At 36.9% G+C, this 24,490-nt stretch overlaps 5 protein-coding genes and 1 non-coding gene across 12 annotated transcripts in view; 2 read left to right on the top strand and 4 right to left on the bottom strand.

Annotated features, from left to right (window-relative positions):
* The first annotated feature begins 3,016 nt into the window (after window positions 1–3,016).
* LOC129791903 (probable hydroxyacid-oxoacid transhydrogenase, mitochondrial) overlaps window positions 3,017–24,490 on the top strand; it is a 294,221-nt gene continuing 272,747 nt past the window's right edge. The window contains exons 1-5 of the mRNA XM_055830521.1: window positions 3,017–3,156; window positions 3,227–3,287; window positions 3,353–3,727; window positions 3,795–4,159; window positions 4,227–5,022. Coding sequence (XP_055686496.1) covers window positions 3,104–3,156; window positions 3,227–3,287; window positions 3,353–3,727; window positions 3,795–4,159; window positions 4,227–4,746 — 1,374 coding nt within the window. The 5' untranslated portion in view covers window positions 3,017–3,103 and the 3' untranslated portion in view covers window positions 4,747–5,022. The remainder of the gene's footprint in view (window positions 3,157–3,226; window positions 3,288–3,352; window positions 3,728–3,794; window positions 4,160–4,226; window positions 5,023–24,490) is intronic.
* On the top strand, window positions 5,892–14,124 carry LOC129791937 (toll-like receptor 4). 3 transcript variants are annotated; one of them, XM_055830611.1, is made up of 6 exons: window positions 5,892–6,525; window positions 8,218–8,477; window positions 11,412–11,675; window positions 11,742–11,832; window positions 11,904–12,104; window positions 13,753–14,124. In XM_055830611.1, the coding sequence occupies exons 2-6, from the start codon at window positions 8,262–8,264 to the stop codon at window positions 14,040–14,042; spliced, it is 1,062 nt and encodes a 353-aa protein (XP_055686586.1). In that variant the 5' UTR covers window positions 5,892–6,525; window positions 8,218–8,261; the 3' UTR covers window positions 14,043–14,124. The 3 variants fall into 3 exon arrangements, with proteins under 3 accessions (XP_055686586.1, XP_055686585.1, XP_055686584.1); XM_055830610.1 differs by having other exon boundaries at window positions 5,893–6,136; XM_055830609.1 differs by having other exon boundaries at window positions 5,893–6,521.
* On the bottom strand, window positions 7,512–7,583 carry Trnap-ugg (transfer RNA proline (anticodon UGG)). The gene has a single exon. It is a non-coding gene; the product is annotated as a tRNA-Pro (tRNA).
* Window positions 14,115–15,858, bottom strand: LOC129791879 (regulator of nonsense transcripts 3B-like). The gene is made up of 2 exons (XM_055830485.1): window positions 15,657–15,858; window positions 14,115–15,597 (listed from the first exon to the last, which is right to left on the bottom strand). The coding sequence occupies exons 1-2, from the start codon at window positions 15,762–15,764 to the stop codon at window positions 14,152–14,154; spliced, it is 1,554 nt and encodes a 517-aa protein (XP_055686460.1). The 5' UTR covers window positions 15,765–15,858; the 3' UTR covers window positions 14,115–14,151.
* LOC129791998 (28S ribosomal protein S28, mitochondrial) lies at window positions 16,000–16,742 on the bottom strand. Its single transcript, XM_055830709.1, has 3 exons — window positions 16,467–16,742; window positions 16,284–16,405; window positions 16,000–16,214 (listed from the first exon to the last, which is right to left on the bottom strand). The coding sequence occupies exons 1-3, from the start codon at window positions 16,707–16,709 to the stop codon at window positions 16,067–16,069; spliced, it is 513 nt and encodes a 170-aa protein (XP_055686684.1). The 5' UTR covers window positions 16,710–16,742; the 3' UTR covers window positions 16,000–16,066.
* Window positions 16,982–24,139, bottom strand: LOC129791843 (glutaminase kidney isoform, mitochondrial). Of its 5 annotated transcripts, XM_055830419.1 has the most exons (9): window positions 23,808–24,133; window positions 23,379–23,470; window positions 20,873–20,969; window positions 20,672–20,811; window positions 20,206–20,579; window positions 18,127–18,871; window positions 17,400–17,676; window positions 17,294–17,333; window positions 16,999–17,185 (listed from the first exon to the last, which is right to left on the bottom strand). In XM_055830419.1, the coding sequence occupies exons 1-8, from the start codon at window positions 23,979–23,981 to the stop codon at window positions 17,310–17,312; spliced, it is 1,923 nt and encodes a 640-aa protein (XP_055686394.1). In that variant the 5' UTR covers window positions 23,982–24,133; the 3' UTR covers window positions 16,999–17,185; window positions 17,294–17,309. The 5 variants fall into 5 exon arrangements, with proteins under 5 accessions (XP_055686393.1, XP_055686392.1, XP_055686397.1 ...); XM_055830418.1 differs by having other exon boundaries at window positions 16,982–17,333; window positions 23,808–24,139; XM_055830417.1 differs by lacking the exon at window positions 17,294–17,333 and having other exon boundaries at window positions 16,982–17,185; window positions 23,808–24,139.

Genomic DNA, 24,490 nt, shown 5'->3' with positions numbered 1-24,490 from the left:
AGAGTAATTTCCGAGTCAATTTTAAAGCAAAAATAAAGCTAAAATATTGAGGTAGATTCTGATAAAAATCTTTTCTTTTCTTTACAATTCGTCATGTTATAACATTTTTGGTATTCAGGAAAAAATCTTATAGGATTTTTACATTTTCTTTCCACCTTAAATTGTATTTTTGAAGGAAAATTACTTTTCCAGGCCTCTTCATAGATCTTTAAGACTATTTTCCTGAACAACAAATTCTTTGTTTTCATTTTCTAGAACTTCAATCAAACGATTTAAAAACACTTAATCTGTAAAAATCTTACAACAACTTTTCAATTGTTAGAAAAGAAAAGAAAAGATTTTATCATAATCTACGCCATTTTGATTAGAAATTAGTACTTTTTTCTCTTTTTACTTAAAAAGATATTCTTTTGTCTTCAAAGAGATAATTTGAGTTTTTTACATTATAGCCATTTTGTTCCCGAAAAGTTTTCTAAAGTTCCATTAAAATTGTATGAATTAATCTCTAAATTGTGTAGTCCTAATTTTTTCCAGACCCTAGTCTCATGGCTAAAGGGTGGAGGGAATGTGCGAGCTAAATGTCCTAGGCGGTGGATGTACGTGTGAGCGTCGTCCATCAGCACGCTCCGGTATGAGTCAGTCTCTCTCTGAGTTTCGTCGGGAGCGCATGTGGGGCATTTAGTTAGCCGTGCTCTACCGCTCAAATAGAATTTCTAGGTAGCCCAACTTAATTGGACTACAATTGGTCAATTTTCTTTTTCTAAAATATATAGCCAAGGGGTGTTTATGTGGCGAATATTTTGGTATTTTAAGGCGAATCATCCGAATATTTCTGAACATATGAATATACAACTTCACATGAACATCTCTTGCTAAAACTCAAAAAAGAAAAAAAAAAATAGGAATTCTTGGTTTGAATTTAGTCATTTTTGGGTTCTATTTACTACTTTTTAGCATTAATTTACTACTTTTTCGTTTGAATTTAGTCCTTTTAGCTGTGATTCTTTCGAAGAAAAGAATAGCACAGCTTCTGTGTCCACTCTAAAACTCAAGGTCGTCGGATCGGGCTCAAACTTGGTATGAGCACGAATTAGGGTCCCCACATTCCAAAAAACGTATGCGCCGAAAAACTTTTCCGGCCGTCCGGCCGTCCGTCCGGCCGTAGTTTGGAGCTCAATTACAAGAGAACGGTAATAGATAGAGACTTGCGGTCAACGGCAAAGTTCAATTATCGACTGGAAGTCGTCCAACTATGATATCAAATTCAGCCCCCCACCCCTGCATCCGCCATTTTGAATTTTTTTCAATTTTGTTTTTGCTATATCTCAGCCTCTATTATAGCTAGAGGTCTGAAATTTTAATATGTTGTAGGGGCCCTTAAGACCTTTTCAACGATACTTCATTTCCAAAAATCGGACAAGCGGTTTAGCAAATATAGAGTTCTATCGTAAGTGGGCTATAACTCCTAAACCGCTTGACCGATTTGGACCAAACCGGTTTTGAATGAAAGATCTCAATGAGGTCTACAATTATCTATACATAGGAACTTTCAAAAGTTACCGCTAGAGGGCCTACAATCAAAAACAAAATTTTCGATGAGTTTTCGACCAGTTTTCGATTAATATCTCAAAAACTGGACGATAGATTTCGATTAAATTTTAGTATGTTATAGGTGATAGGCACACCTTTTAACCAAAAAAAAAATAAAAAAAATTTATGTCGTGGTTTCAGAGATATAGACCAAAACAGGTTTCCATATGTACCGATTGTTGTATTATTGCGTTATATCGGCTTAACGGTACTTGATAAAGACTTTTCGATTGAAGTTTCATCAGGTATAGTGGGCATGACCTATCAGATTTTACTAATTTCAAAATTCAAAATGGCCGCCTTCTGCCATTTTGTTACATCAACAATTACTTTCACCTATTCACATATATTTTAAACAAACTAATTGGCGCCCCGCGAAGCGGGGCGCCTTTTTTATACATAAAAAATATAAAAATATATAAATATACATATATAAGTACAATGATGGTCCAGCAGAGTAAAGGGAATGTACTGGTAAGTTTCACTTACGGGCTGTGATTCTTCCTTCAGATGACAGTCCAAGTGTGGTGAAAATTGAGGTGGATAAATTTTTAGGAATGGCTTTCTCACGCATCGAATCACAGCCAACGCGTGTAAATTCTGGGGAAGGGCTTACTCATACGCGTTGGCTGTGATTCGTTGCGTGAGAAAGTCATTCCTAAAAATTTATCCACCTCAATTTTCACCACACTTGGACTGTCATCTGAAGGAAGAATCACAGCCCGTAAGTGAAACTTACCAGTACATTCCCTTTACTCTGCTGGACCATCATTGTACTTATATATGTATATTTATATATTTTTATATTTGGGACTGAAAACCAAATATTTAGCGGCTTGAATTTTTTTGTGTATTGAATTAACTACTTTTTAGGCTTCAATTTTAGTATTTTTGGGCTTTAATTTATATTTTTTAAAGCATTTTGAGATTGGAGACTGCCTTTTTCTAGGATTGAAAACCAAATACTTTGAGGCGTGAATTAAGCAAGTTTTGGGTTGTATTTACTACTTTTTTGACTTTTTTGTTCTTTCAGGGCTTAAATTAATTTTTTTTTAACTTTTGTTCTTTAATTTCTACCTTTTTAGAATTAAAAAAAAATGCTTGATTTTAATCTTTTTTAGGCTTGAATTTAGCACGATTGAGAGTGAAATTACTATTTGGTTTGAATTTATTCCTTTTGACGCTTAAATTAAATATTTTTTTGGCTTCTGTTTCTCAATCTGAGCCATTTAGGGGCTAAAATCCTAAAATTCAATATTTTGATTTCTTTGACAAATCATTCGAATATTAGCGAATAATCCGAATAATTTCGTCCAGATAAACCCCCTTGTAGATAGCAATTCAAGTTCATGACCTTTCGATTTTTTATATTCTCTACAAAACTCTTGAAATATTTCATTTTTTCAGACTTTTCAGACAGTCAGAGAACCCTGAATCTAAAAAAATATCTCTCTGGCTTATCATAAAAGTCTCCTCTCTCTGTATTGGTAAGGCACTTGTCAAGAAAAAAAAAATGATTCCAAGACGCCGAGTGATTGATCTTCTGCAGAATATTTCTAAAGCATCGTAAGTTCTTGACAAGAATTTTTGTTCAATCCACAAGAAATCTCTTAAATTGTTCTTTTGCTAACTGCAGATGTCGGTGCCCAAGTCATTCAACAGACACCGGAGGAGGAGTCAAAGACAATGCCTTCGAGGTAAGATCAGTTTTTTATCACCCCAAAAATGCTCAATAAAAGATAATTATTTTTTTCTTGGGAAGATGTCAAGCTCTACAATTAGATATGGGCCAGGAGTGTCCAGAGAATTGGGAGCTGATTTGGCAAATTTGAAGGTGAAGAATGTTTGTCTACTAGTTGACAAGAATCTTGTGGATAAGCCTTCGGTGAGGACTGCTTTTGACTCCTTAGCGAAGCAAAAGATTCCCTATGAGACGTTCCAAGATGTTCGTGTGGAACCAACTGATTCAAGTCTCCAGGAAGCAATTAATTTCGCCAGGAGGAAGAATTTTGATGCCTACGTTGCCATTGGAGGTGGTTCTGTGATGGACACCGCAAAGGCAGCCAATCTCTATGCGGCACATCCTGAAGCAGAATTCCTAGACTTTGTCAATGTTCCCATTGGAAAGGCTAAAGAGGTGAACATCTCTTCTAAACTTAAAGGTTTTGTGGGCAAAGAAAATAAGTTTTTAATGTAAATTTCAGGTAATCAACCCTGTTAAACCATTGATAGCCGTGCCAACAACAGCAGGAACTGGCTCAGAAGCCACAGGAATTATTGTCTTTGACTACAAACCCTTGCACGTGAAAACGGGAATTTCTAATAAAGCCCTAAAACCTCTTCTGGGACTCATCGACCCCCTACATACCCTCTCACTCCCTGAAAGAGTTATGGCCTATGCGGGATTTGATGTTTTCTGCCATGCTCTGGAAAGCTTCACGGCGATCCCCTACACGGAACGTGGGCCTATGCCTGCTAATCCTAAACTAAGGCCACCCTATCAAGGCAGCAATCCACTCTCAGACGTCTGGGCGAGGTTTGCTCTATCGACAATCAAGAAGTACTTTAGGTGAGGCTGACCAACAACCAAAAACTCCTTCAAAAATCCCCTAAAAAATAATTTTTATCCCTCCCAGATCCGCTGTCTTTAACCCAGATGACCTCGAAGCAAGGTCCAATATGCATTTAGCAGCTTCAATTGCGGGAGTTGGGATTGGGAATGCCGGAGTTCATCTCTGTCATGGACTTTCCTACCCAATATCCGGACTTGTGAAGTCTTTCATCCCTTCTGGCTACGACAAAACCCACCCTATTATCCCTCATGGACTCTCAGTGGTCATGACGGGTCCAGCAGTGTTCAATTTCACCGCCCCCGCGTGTCCGGAAAAACACCTAGAAGCAGCAGCCCTCCTCGGAGTCGACGTCACCAATGTACGCCGGGAAGACGCTGGTCGTGTTCTGGAAGAAATTGTACGGCAATTTATGTACGATCTCAAGATTGAAAATGGCCTCAGTGCCCTCGGGTTTACCAGTGATGACATACCAGCCCTTGTGAAGGGAACCCTGCCCCAGGAGAGATTGATAAAATTATCCCCAAGAGAGCAATCAGAGGAGGATCTCTCGCATTTATTCGAGAACTCCATGAAAGTCTACTGAGCGCCACAATGTGGGCAAAAAAAGCCACCACGCCGTGAGATTCAAAAATTGTATTCCAGTAGCAAAATACAGAGGATTTGGGAATTATTTGCACGATTCTTAAAAGAGGTCGTCATATCAGAATGATTTAGGGTCTATTTGAATGGCTCACTTTCCTATGAGAAGTTCTTGAGCTTGAAAAGATTTTATTAAAGAATAAATTTTGTGAAGGAAAAGTTTGTTTGGGAAATTGGCGGGAAAAGTTACAAAAGAAATAAAAGAGATAAAAGGAAATACGTTATTGCTCATTAATTAATACTTCAGTTTTTTAATCAGTTCGACGTCTCGAAGTTTTTTATATAATGTTTCGGAAGTTTAATTATTTTTAATTTATAATTAAACCATTAAAGAAAAGAAAAAAAATCAATAATTTTTCATAATCAAATCCAATCTTTTACTCTCCCTTCATCTAAAGACATGAAGCATATGCGTTATGTACAAAATTTCAAACTGATAAAGCAATAGGGGCGTGGTTTATGCATTTTTTAGCCAATCTTTTACGTGTTTTTCCAGATTATCTTTAGTGAAAAGTAGAATCGGTTTTTCTTCAATGTTTTATGATTAAAAAAAATTTTTTTTCTGTGTCTATGTTTAACGTCGAACTCTAAAGTGAATAAACTCCTTTCCTCATAAGGAAGGAATGTAAGACACGATTTAAACTCTAAAAAATCCTTTTTATAAGACAGATACTTTGCTTAGAAGTTTTAAAATTCACCACAAAATTTGAATTTAATTCTAATCTTAATTTCAATCCTAATTAAAAAATCATTTAAAATAAAATCAAAAAAAAAATCTCTACTTGCTGCCCTTTAAAATCCAATGGAAATTGCCATTTTGTTTCCCCCTAGAAATGACTGCACTCCCCAAAATGCACAAAAACGCACACAAATCCCGAGAGGAAAAAAAAACATTCCAAGTGAATTTGTGGAGTGATTTTAACACAAGAAGATATGATAAGAATTATTCTTTGCACAGTGTCTGACTCTGAGCTGTTTAGAAGGCTAAAAAACCGTCTATAGTTTCCACTACACAGTCAAATAGACAATTGTGTCGCATTGGCCCCTCGGCCCGGGCATAAATTCAATTTATAATCTCTGATGGAGTCTCAACTGTCCTCTTGTGAGTCGATTTGTCGATCAGTACGACCGCAGCTTCAGAAGCATCGAGATCCCCGTGCGCATGAGAGATTTTCCCCCCGAAGAACGATAAACTCTGACCTGGCTACGGGTCAAAAGTGCACCGGGAGGAGCAAAGTGATTTAGAAAAAAAAAGTTTAATGTGTGAGAAATGTGAGGCATTTTGAAATTGAATCACTTTAATAGAAAAGACAGCGCCTACACCTTATCATCAGGTATATAACAAAAAAAACTTAATCTTATCGCTTTGGAGAATTTTCTTGACGGAATCACTCCTCGACTAAAAGGCGCAGTTGTGCCAAGACTTTACGTGACCATAAAAATCTATTTTATGGTTTTTTTGTGTGCTTCAAAAGCTTTTCTTTTCACCCCGCGCGACATAGTGAAAGTTCACGTGGAAAATGTGGAAGGGAGAAAAAGGATTTTTTGGATTACAGTGAAAAGTGTTGTGTTGATTTTCTAAATAATAAAAAGCTCCACTCAAAAAAAAAAACGTGAAGATTGCACAAAGAAGTCAAGATAAATCGCTTGACTGTAGATTCTACAGCCAGTTGACGGTTTAAATCTCACTTAATTGGCGTTTCCTGATCACATCTCATTGTGGGTAGTATTTTGTGTATTATTCGTTTTTATTTTCTCTATATACCCGAAGACTTGATGATAATTTCATTTACTTTAGCCCTGATTGAGAGCACACTTAAAGAATTTTTATGATGATTGAACATTTACTTTGTCAAACACTTACCACACAGAGGAAAACGCAATTTTCCTTAACTTGAAAGCTCTCTGAATTAAAGGGGAATTTTCGATTCTCTGTCAAGGTTAATTTATGAATAAATTGTCAAAAGGAATGTTCGTTTAAATTGAAGGAAAGAAAATGCAGAAAAAGCATTGAATGGTATCCTTAAAATTGTGATTTTGTAACTATTTTATTCAAAATTGCTTAAAAGCTACAATTTTTGCCAAGGGGGCCACCAAGAGGTTGTTATTTCAATGAAAATTTTAAATATATTCTGATTTAGCAGGAATTATTCGAAAATATTCAAATTATTTGCTAAAATTCAGAAATATTCGCTAAAAATTAAAATATTGGGCAGATAAAGATCTTGGCAGAGAAGAGTGAAAAGCCCTAAGAATTTTATTCCTTATTTTTTTTTAAACACAAAATGAAGAAAATTCAGGATTTTCCCTGGGCTTTTCTGACCATGGGGAATAACCTTGATTTTCTTGAGTGTTTAATGAAGTTTCAAAATTAATATTTAAAAGTTTTCAAACGATCATAGAATATTGGACAAAAAGTTTATTTTTTGAAGGGAAAAATCAATCAGATTTCCTTTAAATAAGACAATATTGAGTATGTTTCTCTTAATTGAATTTCTTTTAATGACTTTTCTATTCCAATTTTTCGGAATTCTCTCAACTAATAAGAATTTAAAAAAAAACGAATTAAGCATAAAAAATTAAAAATCAAAACAAAATCAAAAACTTTTCCCGCTTTAAATAAATTTAAAAACAGTTATTAGGAAAACTAATAAAAATACAAGGTAGTCACATCGTGGTTTAGGAACGATGTTGTAAACCTCTAGTTTAGGGCTCAACCGGGAATTGAACCCGGGACCTCTCGCACCCAAAGCGAGAATCATACCTCTAGACCATTGAGCCACACACTCACTCCAAAGTTTTATTTTTTCAATAAATAAATTAAATGAAAAAAGAAGTAAAAAGGTAAATTATAATTTCATTTTGAACAACTTCAATTTGATTTCCCTGACAGTGCCCAATTTTATGATTATCTTCCGCAATCAAACGCATTTTAGGAGAAGACCCTTAAACATGGCAAAGAGTTTTTTTTTTAAATTGTTTCACATATAATTGAAAAATCCCTTGAAGCGTAACAAAAATGCAAATTTCTTTTGTGGCAAATGTGAGACACTCAATTGATCAACTATTGATGTTTTGACGATGGCTACAATTGAAATTACGCCAATTGAGCCACTCCAATTGCTCACTGCGCGCGCAAAGGGATGTGATCGCGCCACTCCTTGCCCGCGGGTTCATGGGAAGAAGTAGAAAAAAAAATAGCCCGCGCAACCATCTAAACATATCGTCAGAAAAGCATTATGAATGCTTGACGATCCGCAACGTGAATGACAAAATGCGACAAATTGCATAAAATGCATGATATGCACAATCAGATGATAATTACATGATAGTGCAAAATCTTCTCTCTCGCGGGAAATTAACTTAAAATTACAATTTTTGCTTGGGAAGAAGGTTAATGAGTGGGTCTTTGCAGGTTGAACACAACAGCCCTCCCCGAAAAAAAGCGTGATTTTGCCAATGAAGGATATTTTGGGAGCCCGCAGGGGATTCCTCCTCGGGTGGATTCTTACACTGCTCTTCGCAGTACCCGCGGTGAGGGCTCTCACGCCTCGAACAACGGATCTCGATGTACCCAAGAGGTGCAACTTGGAGCGGGTCTTCAAACGTATTGGCTACAATTGCGCCAAATTGGACCTCAAGGAGATCCCGCAGAACCTCAAGAGTTCAATGGAGGTGAGAATTATTTCAGCATGATCTGTCTGTCGGCTTGAGACGAGATGACAAAATTATTCGTTCATTGTGCGCGACGATTTGGGAGAAAATTTTAATCATTTTGAAGAAAAAAAATGATTTTTTTTATCTGGAAAATTCCTTTTAAAGTGTACGCAATGGAAAAAACTAAGATCTTCGAATATTCACCTATAAGAATTTCGGCCAATAAAACTGGAAAAATTGCTGAATAATTGAGAGAAAATTGAATGAGGGAAAAACTATTTTTGGATCTATCTATCGAGTTTTTAAATAAAACGGAAAAAATTGAAGGAAATGAAATATTTCAATAAATAAGAAAATTTATAAGAAATGTTAATGAAAATTCCAGCCACTGAGTAAGACGCACAGAAACGTCGAAAGCTTTTAGCCCTAAAATTGAAAGGATGCGTTTGGTTTGACCTACCGTTCCTTGGCTGACGCAATCGGAAGGATTTATCCTATATCACGAAATATTAAAATTCCGTCGGATTCTATTAGAGTAAAACTATTTTTATTTAAAAAAAAATATTATTCTGAGTTTTTAAATAATTAGTAAATAACAATAAAAAGTTTAGTTTTATAATTTCTGTAGATGAAATGACTAAACCTTCCAACAAACTTTGGCCTCTATGAATCAAGTCTTAGCCTTACAAAAATCGTATAATAAAGTTTTTTGTCGGTTATCGTTAAAAGTTTAGATTCTGACGTCAATGACATATAAAAAGCTTAATTTCCACGCTTTTATCTTTTGTTTTATCCCACGAAAAACTTCCATAAAATATAACTGCTGACCAGCTGAGTTAAACATCATTTTTAACCCTTGGAATGCGGAGCGGGGTCCTTGAACGACCCCAGCGCTATATTTCGTGTTATATCTCCATAAATATATAAGATACCATTCCCATCTTTTAGAAATAAGTTCTTTGGTTATCTGAGGAGGTTGTGTAAAAATTTCAGCTCAATCCGACCACCACAAGAAAAGTTATTAAGGAAAATGTAGAAGAAGGGAATTCAAAAATTGGTGTAACGGTCATGCTGCGGAAAATTTTTTAGAGCATAAACAACATAAAACATAATGAGAAGCATGTAAATGTGCAAAACAATAAAGAATATTCGAGAAATATTGCCATTTATCACTTTGCGGGAAGTTAGGGGAATGTGGGGAAGAGTGAAAAAAAAATTGCAGTTTCTTGGCAAATTTCTCAAAAAGAAATTGTGCAAAATGATTGAAAAATGTTTTTCCCTAATATCTTCTTCTGCGTGTTTCCGGGTGGCGAATTTGTGATACAAGGGGCAAGAGGACTATATAAGGAATCTATAGGCACTAACCCGACAACTCCAGGTTGTATAGTTTGGGAGAAAATTGGCCTTCTTTTTGGGGTCGTTGAACGACCCCACCTTCGCATTCTACGTAACTACCAAGGCCTCCGCATTCCAAAGGTTAAGTGAAAAAAAAGAATGGCTTTTGCACTTAAAATTTACTTTGTTTCTTTTGATGAATAGAATAATGAATAAGTTGAGAGATTTATTCTTTCTGCTAAATATTTTCTTTTTTTTCTGTATTTAACACTTCAATTTTCAAAAAGCTTTATCGGTTCATAATTGGACCATTTTCCCTGTTAAATTCAATTTAGTGCGCTCAGCAATATTACTTGGTCGACTTTGAGGGTAAAAAACGCTTTTTAAGAGCTTTATTTTCACAAAAATCTTATGATTCAAGTTAAATGTATAGTTTTAGAACATTCTGTGGGGAATTTCAAGAATATTATCTGAGAATTCAATTTTCTAAGAAAGTTAAAAGTGATGGCTTTGCGGAAGATTCATGGGGCTGAATTTTATTATCTTTTAAATAATTAGAATTAGGCTGGAAATTATAATCAAATTCATTAATTATTTTAAACAAAGGGAGTTTATTTGGCGAATATTTTGGTTTTTTTTAAGCGAATCATCCGAATATTTCCGAAGATCTGAATATTTGACTTAACATAAATATCTTTTGCTAAAAACAGAAGAACTCAACACCAGATTTTCCGTAAACTGTTTTCTTTTAATTTTTCGCAAAGTTTATTTTCAAAATTACCCAAAAAATGCTTGAATTCTGAATGAAAATTCTAAAAATTTCTCTTAAGAAGTTCTAAAACTTTTTCTCTAGCAGAATCCTTGAGTTTTTTTAAAGCGTTAAAAGTCAATAAAGTAAAAATCAATTCAGATTTATAGGATTTATATAATAAAATCTTTTATTTCTCTAAATTCTTCAAACAATTTTAATGATTCAAACAGATCAAACTTTCACAACAAAATATTTTCAAAATTTCTAATCTCAAATTTTTGTTATCATGTCCAGTCTCGCCTGTATTTGTTTGAGATTATTTGCTCTGAAGAAATATCAAACAAGTGGCTCTCAGTGGAAACTTTTTTGATAAGAAACCCATGTGCTCTGCCCCAAACAATCTTCCCAACATTATCACGCAGCATAAACACTCACAGACCTTTTATCAATTCTGATTTGAGACAACAACAACAAAAAAAATGATGCATCTTACGCCATACTCAATTGGGTCTTGATGTAGCTTCACTCGAAATTAAATTGAAACGATCATTTCCATTGCAAATTTAAACTGCACATGTTGGGCATTTTCACACCACACACAAAGCATAGAGAAGAAGAACATCTCTTGGGTGCCGCAACAAGAAACTCGGACAATCTTCCAATTGAGGGGGGTCAATTGGTTGAATGCCGAGTGCGGAGGGAAAAAAATACAAAGCAATTAGATCCAATTAGAGATGAGGTCACGGGGAAAGAAAGCAACGACGAATGGGGATTTTTGGTGGGATGATGAAGATGTTTTCGGGAGGCGGAAGAGCCGCTAACATAAGAGCGTGGAAATGGAATTATTCTTCCATCTTTCTGTATAGATTCTCGATGCTTCCTATAATCGGATCAGAGACCTCAACCCGGGGACATTTGAGCGCTACACGGATCTTCAGTATTTGTATTTAGCTGAAAATATGATTCAGACCATTGAACCGGGAACATTTGCCATTCTCACCAATTTAGAGGCTATCGATCTTTCCTACAATGCCCTCACAACCATCCCCGTTGAGCTCTTCAACCTGCCACTGCTGAGAAATCTCTACATCTACAGCAACAACTTGTATGATCTCCGAACTGATCTTGAGGTAAAACTCATTTTGTCTTTTTTAACCGTTTTTATTCAAATTAATCCTTCTTATCCTCCTCTTTAGTCCATCGAAAAACCTATCAGGGCTCCTCTGCAGCTTCTCAACATTGCCGACTGTAGGCTTGGATCAGTTCCTGACTTTGGAATCCTCCCAGGTAATTTTTATTGATAGCTGAATCGCCCTCGGAAGAAATCTCTAATTAACTCTTTTTTTCTTGAATTTCAGATCTTTGGCATCTAAACCTATCCTCTAATCCTCTTCAGCATATCCAGCCACAGCAATTCTCACCGCTGTGTAACTTAAAGACCGTAGATTTAAACAACACCAAAATGCCTCCGTGCGCGTGTCAGCAAATGACCTTCTACATGCGCCGAAGATCCATCGCCATCAAGAATGGCATGACTAACTGTGATAGTTCAGCAGAAGGTAAGCCACGTATAGGCCTGAAGTTTTCTTTGATTTTTAAGATTTAAGCACAAATTAGGAATTAATATTTTAAAGTAAAATTCTTTTAAGTTTCTCAAGTTCAGTTTAAATTTTCTTAAACCAAGATTGATTTTTTTCCGAGCTAGGTCGAAGTTTTTTTTAAGCCAGACTTAAGTTTATTAGTTTTTTATTTACAGACTTTAATTTAGAGCTTAAGGTTCATAAGAAAGTTTTAAGTGTTCTTAAACTTAGCTGAGACTAAGCTGAGGTAAGCTTAGGCCTTGCCTTAAACTAACGTATTAGGTTCTTTCAGGCTAGATTTAAATTTTTTATAATACAGACTTTTATTATTTTTTATTTTTTTAAATTTATTATTATTATTTTTTTATTTACGGACTCTAATTTAGAGCTTAAGTTTCTTAAGACAGTTTTAAGTATTCTTAAACTTAGCTGAGACTAAGCTGAGCTAGACCTAGCCTTAAACTAAGGCTTGGCCTAAGTTTTTTTTTATAGATCTCTTTTTATCTAACCTTAAGTCCTTTATGCTAGTCTCAAGATTTCTCAACAAAAACTTTTTCTTACCTAGACTAAAGGTTTTCAAGCCAGACTTAAGTTTATTAGTTTAAAAAGTATTAGGTTCTTTTGGCACAGATTTAAGTTTTTATAATAGACTTTAATTTTTTTTTATTTATTTATTTTTATTCATTTATTTAAATTTCTTAATTTACAGACTAATTTAGAGCTTAAGTTTCTTAAGACAGTTTTAAGTGTTCTTAAACTTAACTAAAACTAAGCTAAGCTAAGCTTAGGCCTTGCCTTAAACTAAGGCTTGGCCTAAGTTTTTTTTATAGATCTCTTTTTATCTAACCTTAAGTTGTTTAAGCTAGACTCAAGATTTCTTAACAAAAACTTTTTCTTATCTAGACCTAAGGTTTTCACGGTTTTCAAGCCAGACTTAAGTTTATTAGTTTAATAAGTATTAGGTTCTTTTGGCATAGATTTAAGTTTTTTATAATACAGACTTTTTTATTTATTTTTTCATTTTAATTTACAGACTTTCATTTAGAGCTAAAGTTTCTTAAGTCAGGTTTAAGTGTTCTTAAACTTAGCTGAGACTAAGCTGAGCTAGGCCTTGCCTTAAACTAAGGCTTGCCCTAAGTTTTTTTAATTAACCTTAAATCCTTTAAGCTAGACTCAAGATTTCTTAACAAAGACTTTTTCTTACCTAGACCAAAGTTTTTCTTTTTTTAAGAACTTTAATTTTTTAAATTAGGCTTAAGTTTTTCAAGGTTAGGTTAGACATAATTAAGGCTGAATTAAAAAATCTTTAACAATAAAACATTAAAAGCTTAAAAGCTTAAAATTTAGGTCTGTCCTTAAAAAACAAAAGTTCGTCGTAAAAAAAACTTAAACCTGGCTTATGAACGGATTAAACCGGTCTTTTAGAGTGAATTTAACACTCTTTCTTCTTATTTTTTTACGACATTTCGGGCTCTTCTTTATTATTCATCAGCTCTAATTGATTTTGCATTTCTTTAGTTTTAAAATTAAAGACTTTTTTCTTACTTAATTTCATTTAAAATTTAATAAATAAATTGTAAATTATTCACTCACCTGGAAAATGCTTGAATCCATATTTCCTCCACAGAATTAATCTACTGCCCGGACGTTGTGAATTCCACGCGAGATGCGTCGGATTTTGACGAATGCAACGTCGTGCGGGAAACCAAAGTTCTCAATGAGAAGGCCACATCCTCCTGGATGATTGTTGCTCTCTCAATCCTTGCCTGTTTGGTGGCATTCGTGGTGCTGCTCTACGTGTGTCATCGACGGAATGCGAAGAGCACCAAAGATGTGCAGAAAATCACTCTCAGTGACGTCAAACCGAGCGAAGAGAATGGCAATCGGGACACCCTCCTGTCCTACGACAAGACCTGAAACATCACGCTTTGCCCCCCAGACTGATGCGGATGTGTAAATAATTTAGTAATAAATAAACTAACCAGGAAGCACTGAATAACGCTGCGATTTTAATTTTAAAAGAAACTTAGTCGATTTCCGGGTCTTCTGGGGCAGTTTTTGGGGCTTCTGTAGCAGCTATTGGTGCATCAGTGGCTGGTTTTGGGATTTCTGGTGCATCTGTTGGGATAACAGGATCTGCTTTTGGAGCATCGGAAGTACTGGGAGTAGCATTTGGAAGTTCATTGGCTATTTCGGCGACATTTGGGGATTCAGGAGTGGAAGTTGGGGGATGTTCGGACGGAGGCATTTCACCTTTTGACTCTTCTGGGCACTGATCATCACTACCGGACTTCTTGCATGAGAGACGACTCTTTCCTGGTTGATAGATCTGAATTGATGGACGATCCTTGTTGCGAATCCTCCTAGCCTGGCGTTCCTCCTTCTGTTTCTCTCGCTCCTCGCGCATTTTCTCCCTCTTCAGCTGTCGATTGGATTTCTCTGCTGGCTTCTCCTCCGCCTTTGCTGTTGCTTGTCCAGCAGCTTCCGCATCTTTTTCACCCTTTTCCACCTCAGTTTTCTTTGCATCCTTCTCCTGTGTTTCAGCTTTCTTCTCCTGCCTCTGTTCTCGCCTTCTCTCGCTGTACTTCTTCACTTCGCGCCGCACTTCCTCAGTCTGTGGTGTGGTGGCATCATTTGCAGCCTTTGCCTCCCTTGCCTGAGCCTTGGCCTTCTCTTTCTTCCTCTCACGCTCCAGCTTCCGCTGCTGATCTCTCTCAGCGCGCTTCCTGTCCCTCTCCTCTCGGGCTGCCTTTGCTTTCTCATCCAGCGGTGGTCGCTCCTTCCTCCCATCCTTCTGCTGTTCTCCCTGTGGCTTCTCCTTGTCCTTCTTCCCGCGTTTATCAGGAGTTCGGGATTTAATTGTTCGCACAATTATATCATCTTCTCCCTCCTTCTCTTGCTCCACAATAGCAGCTGGAATTGCCTTTGCCACCTGATTCTTCTTCCTCTGCTTCTCCTCATCTCGCTGTCGGCGTTTCTCCTCCATCTTCCGCTTCTTCTCCTCACGCTTCTCATTACGTTTGTTTGCAATGAATTCCAGGAGGGGAGTTGACTTGATTTTCTTATCATCCCGAAACTGGTAGGAGTACTCAAGCTTGGATTCCTGTTTCTCACCACCTTCTGCCTTCAGGGACTCAAGAAAGGCCAGGTAGTGCGCTTCAGTGTCAATTGAATTGCTTTTGATGTCCCTCTTCCGGGCTCTGTTCTTCGGTAAACCCTGAAATGGGGCAAATTCCACAACGGCCGGATATTCAGCACCCCTGCTGTCTACAAAAACGTATCCATCGAATTTCTCTTTGAAAATAAAAATGTCTTCCTGCTTTAGAAAATTAATATAAGCCCGGCACGAGGAATTCAGTCCAAGTGTCCAGTCGGCTGGCACGTAGTAGAAGTAGTCGTGATCAGGGATAGGATTTATTTGCTCCCTAAAGTCTTCCTCATTCATTGTTGGCGGCAATCTTCGGATTACAACCTGTCCGGGAAATTTTCTTTAGAAAAGAAGCGAGAAAAATGTTTGAATTAACATTTTACCTTTGTCAGGAGCTTTGGTTTGTCTTTCTTCTTCCTATCCTTCCTACTGGGACGCTCCTTTTTCACAGGAGCAGCCGATGCTTCCTTTTTATCACCGTCTTCAGTCATTTTTCTCAAAATTCCAATTCTATTTACACCAAAAGTTGGGTTATGTTTGAATGATTTTGACAGTTGGCCGCTTTCGCCGTAAAATCGCCGCGATTCGCCACCAGAGAAATTCCCAAAGAAATTCATTTTTTATTTTAATGATTTTGCTTTGTTTTCCAGGAAAAACCTATTCCAGAAAAGCTTCTAAGATTTCCTCAAATGTTTCTCAGAACTAAATTCAGGGAAATAAATCAAATTAACTAAATAAAAGATCTTTTTTTTCTCTAAAACAATTACAAATCTATTTTGTGGAGAATTAACAATTAATTCGATCTCGAGGGGGGATTTATTAGCCCCAATAGCTGACAATCTGCCTCAAGTATCGTCAAGTCCTTCTGGGAGCCCAGAAATCTCGTGGAGAGCTCCAATTCCTTAACACGCAGACGCACACGAGCTCCTCTCACGTAATCACTAAAAATAAAGAAATATCGTAAGAAATCCTCATAAATCGAATAAAAGGATAATCTTGACAAGCCTTACGAAGCATTCTTAGCTGGCCTGGTGCAGACGCAGTGGAACTTCCACCCAAAATCAATGTAAAGATCATCGTCTACGACGTGAAAGATTTTTCCAGTAACGACTTTTCCTTCAGGATCTCCAAGCTGGAATAATCAAACGTAATTGTCAATGACTTCCTTGTTGTGTTTTGGCTAAGAATCTTACATCCATGAATTTGGAATTCCTCAGGAGAGCTGCAAAAGTCTGCTCTTCCTTTGCAGCCGGTTCTGCTTCAGGTTCATCGAATTTTTTGAGAGCTTTCGCAAATCCACCGAGTTTTTCTTCATTTTCAGTGCTTGGAGGACTTGTGGTGGGACTACAGAGATATCTCGGATGTGGATTCAGTGATTTCCTGGGCAGTTTATTGAGGAAATTCCCTCGCACGTTTCGAATTGCACTGCAAAACATTTTGACCACACTGAAGTTTACTCATGCGCCATCGTCTTTGGTAAAAACTTCAGGTGAGATTTTACAAAGCAAAAAGTGCGGGAATTTTTCGCGCCTTTTCTGCCATTTTGAAAAAGTTTCAATGAAAGTTGATGGAAATTGTTAAAATTTCCTGCAAAAATGCTTAATTTTGCCCAAAAACTTACGAAAAAAGGTTGCAAAAGATATTTTTATCGTTCATCGACATTTATTTGGTTAATTATTGTATTCATTGCAATGAAGACAGCCTGAAATCTTAAGCAAGAAAACATTTTATTGTCTTTTCGTGTATAATTTTAAGATCACTGTAAGTACAATTTGATCCGATATAATTGAGATTTTGTAATTTAGAGCATTGATCCACGGCTGCCTGAGTCATCAGTTGGCAGTGGACTCGAATGTGGGCTCTTGTCGTACTCTCCGAGAGGAACATCCTTCTTCCCTGTGCGGACAATATCCTAGAATTGGCACAATGTTAGCACAAAAAACATTCATCCCTCCCCCGAGATTCCATGCAAAAAACAAGTAAATCAACAACTCTTTTGAAAAATAAAGAGAAAATTCACTTTGAAAAAGAGAAGCTTATTTCGGCAGAGATCGCTGAAGCTGTTAATGGAAAAGTAAAATAAAGAAAACTCACTACGGAAAAGCCACTTAATTCTGTAGGCTTACTTCTTCGGCATCACCATTCTTGTGATGATCATTCTCAAGCTTCTGCCGTTCAACCTTCTCAGCCCACGCCCTGAGGTACTCCACGATGGCGTGATGACCGAATGTTTCTGCCTCATCGATGGGCATATTACCCCAACGATCGCGCGGATCATGTGGGACACCACACTGCTCCAGGAGGAACATCACACAATCCTTGTGACCCTCAGCAGCAGCCAAATGCAGAGCTGTCCTGCCGTCGTAGTCTGACAATGTGATATCCATTCCTGAGAGTTTGTGTCTGGAAAAATCCCAAAATTAACTTTTTTTCAATATCCAACAACATATTGAAGCTTTAATGAATTATCTGTGACGATTCGTGGACAATAATGTGGGTTTATCAAATTAATTAAACATGGAAGACGTATAGATTAATTTATCGCGGTAGAGCCGGTAGAGCTACAATGGGAAATTATTAATTAACCCCAAAAGCGATAAGAAAATTCAATAAATTCTCAATTTTAGGAATTTTTTGTTTTGTCAGCTATGCCTGAATTAAATTCGTTAAATAGATCTGCGAATTTCAAAAGTAGCCATGTTGGTTTTTTGATAGTTGTCAGTTCGGTGAATTCCAGTGATTGGCACTGGAATATTCCCAATTCCGACGGGAAGTGATAAAATTAATAATAATTGTGAATCAGATTTAAGATCAAGAGAAAATTCTTACATCAAACGGAAGGAATAAACTCACCGTCTGAGAGCTGTAACATCGCCACTGGCTGCTGAAAAGAGGAGATTAACAATGGAAAGTCCTTTGGTTTCATATCTGTGCCGCCGTGGGTCCTTCTTGTTGGTGGCATGTTTCAGATTATCATATCGGTGGAAATTAAAAGCTGACACAATCTCCTCTGAGAACTGCAACCCCCGACAGCTATTGCCCAGAGGATCGAGTGGTGGTGACCAGCAGAAGATGCCCATTACATTGGGAATGACAACGAGAGTGCCTCCACTGACGCCTGATTTAGCCGGTAGGCCAACCTTGAAGGCAAACTGTCCAGAGTAGTCGTACATACCGCAGGAGTGCATCAATGACAGCACATCCCGAACAACTTCCGGTCGCAAAACCTTCTCTTCGGTCGTCGGGCAGATGCCGCCATTTGCAAGTGTTGCACCAACAACTGACATACTCTCGCACGTGGCTTCCATGGAGCAGCACTGGAAGTAGAAGTCCATGCACTCACGGAGGTTTGTTTTGTCTGGGTAGCATTTGTGTTCACGCATATAGAATCCAAGAGCGTAGTTTCTGTCAGCAGCTTCACGTTCCGATAGGAAGACGGCATTGTTGAAGCCGAGATTTTCTCCGCCGGACATTCGTTTAAACCACTGCATTGTGTAGTCAAATTTCTCCGCAAGGGTCATCTCGGGCTTGACAAGAGTCTTCAGCAGGGAGCAGACGAGGATAGCGCCAGCGTTTATCATAGGATTGTGTGGTTTCTCTAAAAAAAAAAAAACAAGATGTGAAGGCTGTTAGATCGAAGAATTTTGAATAGGACGGTTAGAGCAAGGATGGAGACGCTTAGAATGTTTTAACGGTGTTAAACATTCTAACTGCTTTATTGGTTCTTTTGAATGGCTTAGGAGCTGGTAGGTTCTTTTTCTTCAGATCCAAGAAAGAGAAAGTTAGTTAATTTGTTTCAGGATCTGTTTAGGTTTTTAGGTTTAATCGACTAGTATTTGGTTTATCTAGAAGATATATTGACTAGATCGAGATAATAATAAAACTAAAAATTGTTTTTATAATAACGTTTGGACCTGAATTCGAACCGGCGTCTTCTTGCATGAGAGCTGAGTGCTCTACCCACTACACCCGCAACTGTCTTCATTCAAAATCCTTGCTTTATCCTCCAAATGAGTCTTCAAATATTTTCAGCAACTTTCCACACATAGGGAGATTAAAAAAACAACAAATTGAGCGTGACCAAAAATAAACAAGTGCGAAAAGGTACTAAATATTAATAATTTTTTGCACACACCTCCTAATTAGATAGTCTATGCTGCGCAATCGAATTTTAACGGCAAATATTTGCACTTTTGACACAAACAGCACCTAAATATAGCCACGAGGAAGCATCGCCGCATGATAAAATGAAAGCAATAAATTCTTCCTGGAAGATTAAATTTTTGGGGACATAATCCACGAAGGTTGATCTTATCTTGCGGATGCTAATCTCGCGCATGACGGCAAAGTTTTAATATAAAATGATTTTCCCCGAAAAAAAAATCTATCAGCTAGACGATGGTGATGAGAAGCTCATGCGATGGCATTGAGACGGAATTTTATCGTCTGAGCGAAGAAAATTGATTGATTTAAGTGCTTGGCTTGATGGTATCAATGGGGAATTGTGTTGTGTTGACAACTTGATACAATTATCGGGATGATCGTTATGCGAGATCGCTGGAAGCTAATTTATGTTTGATGTTTGATGGGGTCTAAAAGAGGAATTTTATTATGTTGGCTCATGAGGATCACCAAAAGTCACTACAAAATGTGATCTTTCATAGAACAGCCTGAGCTTCTATATAAAAAGTGTTTACAAACATAGAAATTAACGGCATTGCGTAGATCGCACATGCTTAACTATTTTTATATGATCGCAGGGGTCAAGAGGCCACTCCGCTGAGGATCTATAAAATGATCCTCGTTTGGTGATCATCAATTAGCATTTGAATGATCTCGCGCATGTTAAACGGTATATGGCTCTAAATAGAAGTCTGATGGAAAATTTTTGCAGAGATCGCATGTGATCGTCATTTTTTTTGTGTTACTCACTGTTGTAGTCCAGCACGAGTTCATTGAAATTCCTCCCACTTGGTTCCTGACCAACGTACTCATGCACCGTCTCTTGGCCGAGCTTTTCCAGTGCAATGGCATACGTGAGGGGTTTGCTGCAGCTCTGAAGCGTGAAGGGGATCGTAACGTCGCCAATGCCAAATCGCTGGCCATCAATTGTGCAAATACTGACGCCCCAGTAATCAGGGTTGACACGTGCCAACTGTGGGATGTAGCTGGCCACTTTGCCATCCATGTTGCTCTTGCAGCGCCAGTAGATCTCCTCGATGTCTTTGCAGAAACCTTGGAAGTCCGGGATGACGAACTGATGTCTAAATGCCCGGGCAATTAGCACGATATTCTCAGCCACCACTCTGCAAATATTATGAACGGCTTTTCATTCTGACTTCGTACCCAATTATCACCACCAAGTGATTTTATTTGTGTGGAAAATAAATTTTCTTACGCTTTAAATGTCTCCCTGTTGAGGTTCTGCGTCTCCGGTGAGCCACCCTCGAAATTCGACAATCTGTGGACTTTGCGCAGATTTTCCATCATTTCACTGATCCTCGAATCATTCATACGGATCCCAAAAGTTCTTAGGGCCTACAAAGAAAATTCTCAATGAGATTCTATAAAAAATTTCAAAGAAAATCGTAAAACTAACCGCTAAGAATTTTCCAATTGGAACCATCCCTGTCTCTTCATTCCTGAACATATCGAAGAGGACATCTTCGGTGTTCTTCTGCTCAGCATCTCTGTGACTGGAATGAAAACAAGACGATTTATTGGGGGATTGGTGTGAGGAAATATTCAAATGATATTTCATCAGAATTGTCTGGCTCGTGGGGCTAATTTATTGAGATTTATGCCATGGAGAATTAATGATGAAAGTTTGCTTTTGCTACAAATTTCTATAAATAGTAGCCTTTAAGATTTGAAGGACATTTAGGATTCTTTTGGAAGGAAAGATTTTATTTATTGAGGAAGAATTAACAACGATCGGAGATTTAAAAATGTTTCTAAATGTTTTTTTTAATTGAGGAAAAATGGGGAAAATTATATTTCTTTCTTATTTAACAAAAAAAAGTAATCAAGTAAAATTGCCCCATAGAAACTAAAAGGACTAAAAGTGCAGTGGAGGCGCCTAGTTGTACCACACACCGTTGACTTTACACAATATAATGAAGCTTGTTTTAAAAGACAGAAAATTTGTTTTTTATTGAATAAAGAAGCTTTTTATGTAGCTTTAATGTCCTTAAGATCAATTCTTTTAATATGTTATCAAATAAATAAAATAAGATCAGACACATAAAGAAGTTAAAAACGTTTTTTTGTGAAATCGTAAAATTTTAGTGGTTTAAATCAAACATTAAAATAAAATCTTTAAACTATTCTTGTACTTGGATTTGCATAAAAAGTATGTAAATGCTTTTTAACGTGATAATTTTACGGATTCTCTTACACAAAATTCCTTTTTAATGAGAGTACTTAAATGAGCAACATTTCAAAACATAAAAATTCTCGAGAGCTCTTGTTTAAATAATCATTAATCGCAGACAAAACGGATTAGTCATTTGTGAAAATGATTGTACTGATAGCGGAATGATAAGGCTGTGAGCTCATTGAAGAATTCTGTTTATCATTCAGATAGAAATTCAAATAGAAAGTAATTGCGGATTTTTGAACTTCCGGAAAATGTAAAAAAAAATCCAAAATTTTCCAAATTAATTTCACATTTTATAGAATTTTATGAAAATGTTTAAAAGTCTGCTAAAGCTCTGTTTTATTTTTTGTTTCTTGATTTTCTTTATTTATTAAGTTTTAACTGAAATCCTTTTATTTAAAAAAAGATTTTCTAACAATTTTAAAAAGTTAAAGGAAAATTCAGGATGAAAATGGTAGAGCTTTACAGCTATTGGGCCATCTTTGAGTCTAGCCGGGGTCTAATTGAATCACATTAATTACTTTCTCCTTTTTATACTAAGAATTTTAAAAAGCTTCTTCATGAGCTTTTACCTAATCATATCTTGTGCCAAAAAAAAACTTCTCAAAATATTGTAAAAGATCGTAAATGAATAAAAGAAAGTCCAAACATTGAATCTTATCAATCTCAACCCTAAATCACACCACAATAAATATTTCTTTCAATTTAACTCCTTTTTATCGCTCCCGCCTCTGATTTCCCAGCAAAAAATGTAGCTTAAAAAATTGTTTCTATGCCAAAATTGCGGAAAACTTATCGCAGGTTGCACCATGTGAATCACAATTCATTCACCATAATCTCACGCGAAGCTTAATTTAGAAAAAAATTGATAAATCACGATTAACGCATGAAAAAAATTTCTCACACGGCGCCGGTAAAATGGAAATGTACCTGAGAAATTTTGCTAGAAGCTTCACTAAATTCTCCTTCTGGAGTGCTGCGGATATATCGGGTTTTTCCTGGTGAAAACCATTTGGAATTTCTTTCTCTGCCATCACTTGTGCGAGAACTTTAAGTGCTGACCTGATTTTTTGTCACAAACCCCACTTAATTGATCTCTATTGATGCTCTATTGAGGGAAGAAATATTTAACTCACAACTGGTACGATCCACTGAAAATTTGCAAAGAGACTGGGAAGTTTTGGAGAGCCACATTGTCTTTTTATAGGCAATTCCCAACACTCGGTATGGTGTGGAGTTCATAATTAATTGGAAAAACACAGACTCGCGGAGATTTGCTTTAAATCTTCCTATGTGTGAGAATTTTTTCGGGAAAAAATATATAAAACTTGTTGACGTGCTCTTGTTGGCTTTTTTCTGGAGCGCATGTGTTTCACAAAATTGAGCACATTGAGTTTATCGCGGAGGGCTCGCATTTTATTGAATTAATTTCCCCAAAGTTCGTGAACTTGTCGTTGGATGGTGAAAAATGATTAATATGTGTATGGCGGGCAATTAGTGGGGAAATCGTGCTCAAAAATTGGCAGCTTCAAACGACTAGAAGACCATGACCGTGAGTGGAGGCTTGAAATAACATCGCGTAATCAGTGACGAACACAGCACTTATCATGTGGGATTGGTTGGATTTATTTACACACCTCCATGACGAAAATTATGCCTCATAAACCCTCTAACACACATTCCATGCAGAGCAATTAAATATAAAAAAAACTCCTCCTCATCTTACTTCTTGGCTGTATCCTCAGGATCATAAAACGCCACGGTGCGACTTTTAATTTTCTGCGGCAATATAGGAGTATCTTCGGACTTCCGTAATGTCTGCAAAAGGATAAACCCACCGTGAGCTGTTTTCTCTTCTTCTCAAATAAAAATCCCCAAAAATCAATGACTCACAACAAGAATAATTAATTAATAAGACGTATTTGTTCTCTTAAAACAAGACCATGTGGATGTCTTTGAGACATTAACAGCCCGCGCGATGAATTTATTGGCAAAAAGCCCAAGAGCACAAAACATTTTTGACACAATCATCTCCATGGCGGAAGAGAAAAAGCGCTCATGTTTATTTACAGCACGATAAGATTATAAAGTTGTGAGACATTTTGGGATAAGACGGCTCAGAGTGTTGGAAAATGGTCAAAAAAATATATTTTACCTGCCCGGTGGACGTGTGAAAACCCATGCAAGAAGTAATCCCTTTTGTAGCCCCATTTCGGGGCCATCCACCCCGCAGTGGAGGCGCCTGGTGGGCTAATAGAAGGGAGGCGAAGCTTCTTCGGCAGGATGGTGAAAAATTCACAAATCTCACGAAGACAGCACCACTTTTCATTTCACCGCTTTACACGCACCTATTTTTCCTTCTTTTTTCGCTTTTCACGTGATTTTTGTTTCACTTGAATTCCTTTTAATTTTTTTTCTCAATATCGCGAATTACTTTCACGGTGTGGAGCACCTTCGAATTTCTGCGTGGAACTGATGGCAAGTGGCAGAGAATTTGTGTTTGAGAGTGAGTTTATATTTTGGGGAGAAGTGAGTGTGTGTGTGTGAGAGGATTTCCCGCACAGGGTGGTGCTGTGAGGAAAATTAATGAAAATTAACGAAAATTAACAACTTAATATTACTGAAAGCACCAAAAGCACGAATTTTAATTTATTATTTTTTCTTTCAAAAACCTTTTAAGCTTAGAGCTTTAAATTGCTATATATAGAGCTTTATACATACATACAGGTAGCTATTCCTAATGAAATTATATTGCTCTCATGGAATAATTACATAGCTATGTATGTAAGAAAATTAAGCTATATACAAACAGATGTCGGAATTATTTGCAAAGCTATT

The sequence above is a fragment of the Lutzomyia longipalpis genome, chromosome 3 (genome assembly GCF_024334085.1).
Source record: "Lutzomyia longipalpis isolate SR_M1_2022 chromosome 3, ASM2433408v1".
Classification (NCBI taxonomy): Eukaryota; Metazoa; Arthropoda; class Insecta; order Diptera; family Psychodidae; genus Lutzomyia; species Lutzomyia longipalpis.
This window is presented reverse-complemented; position numbering and strand designations above follow the sequence as displayed.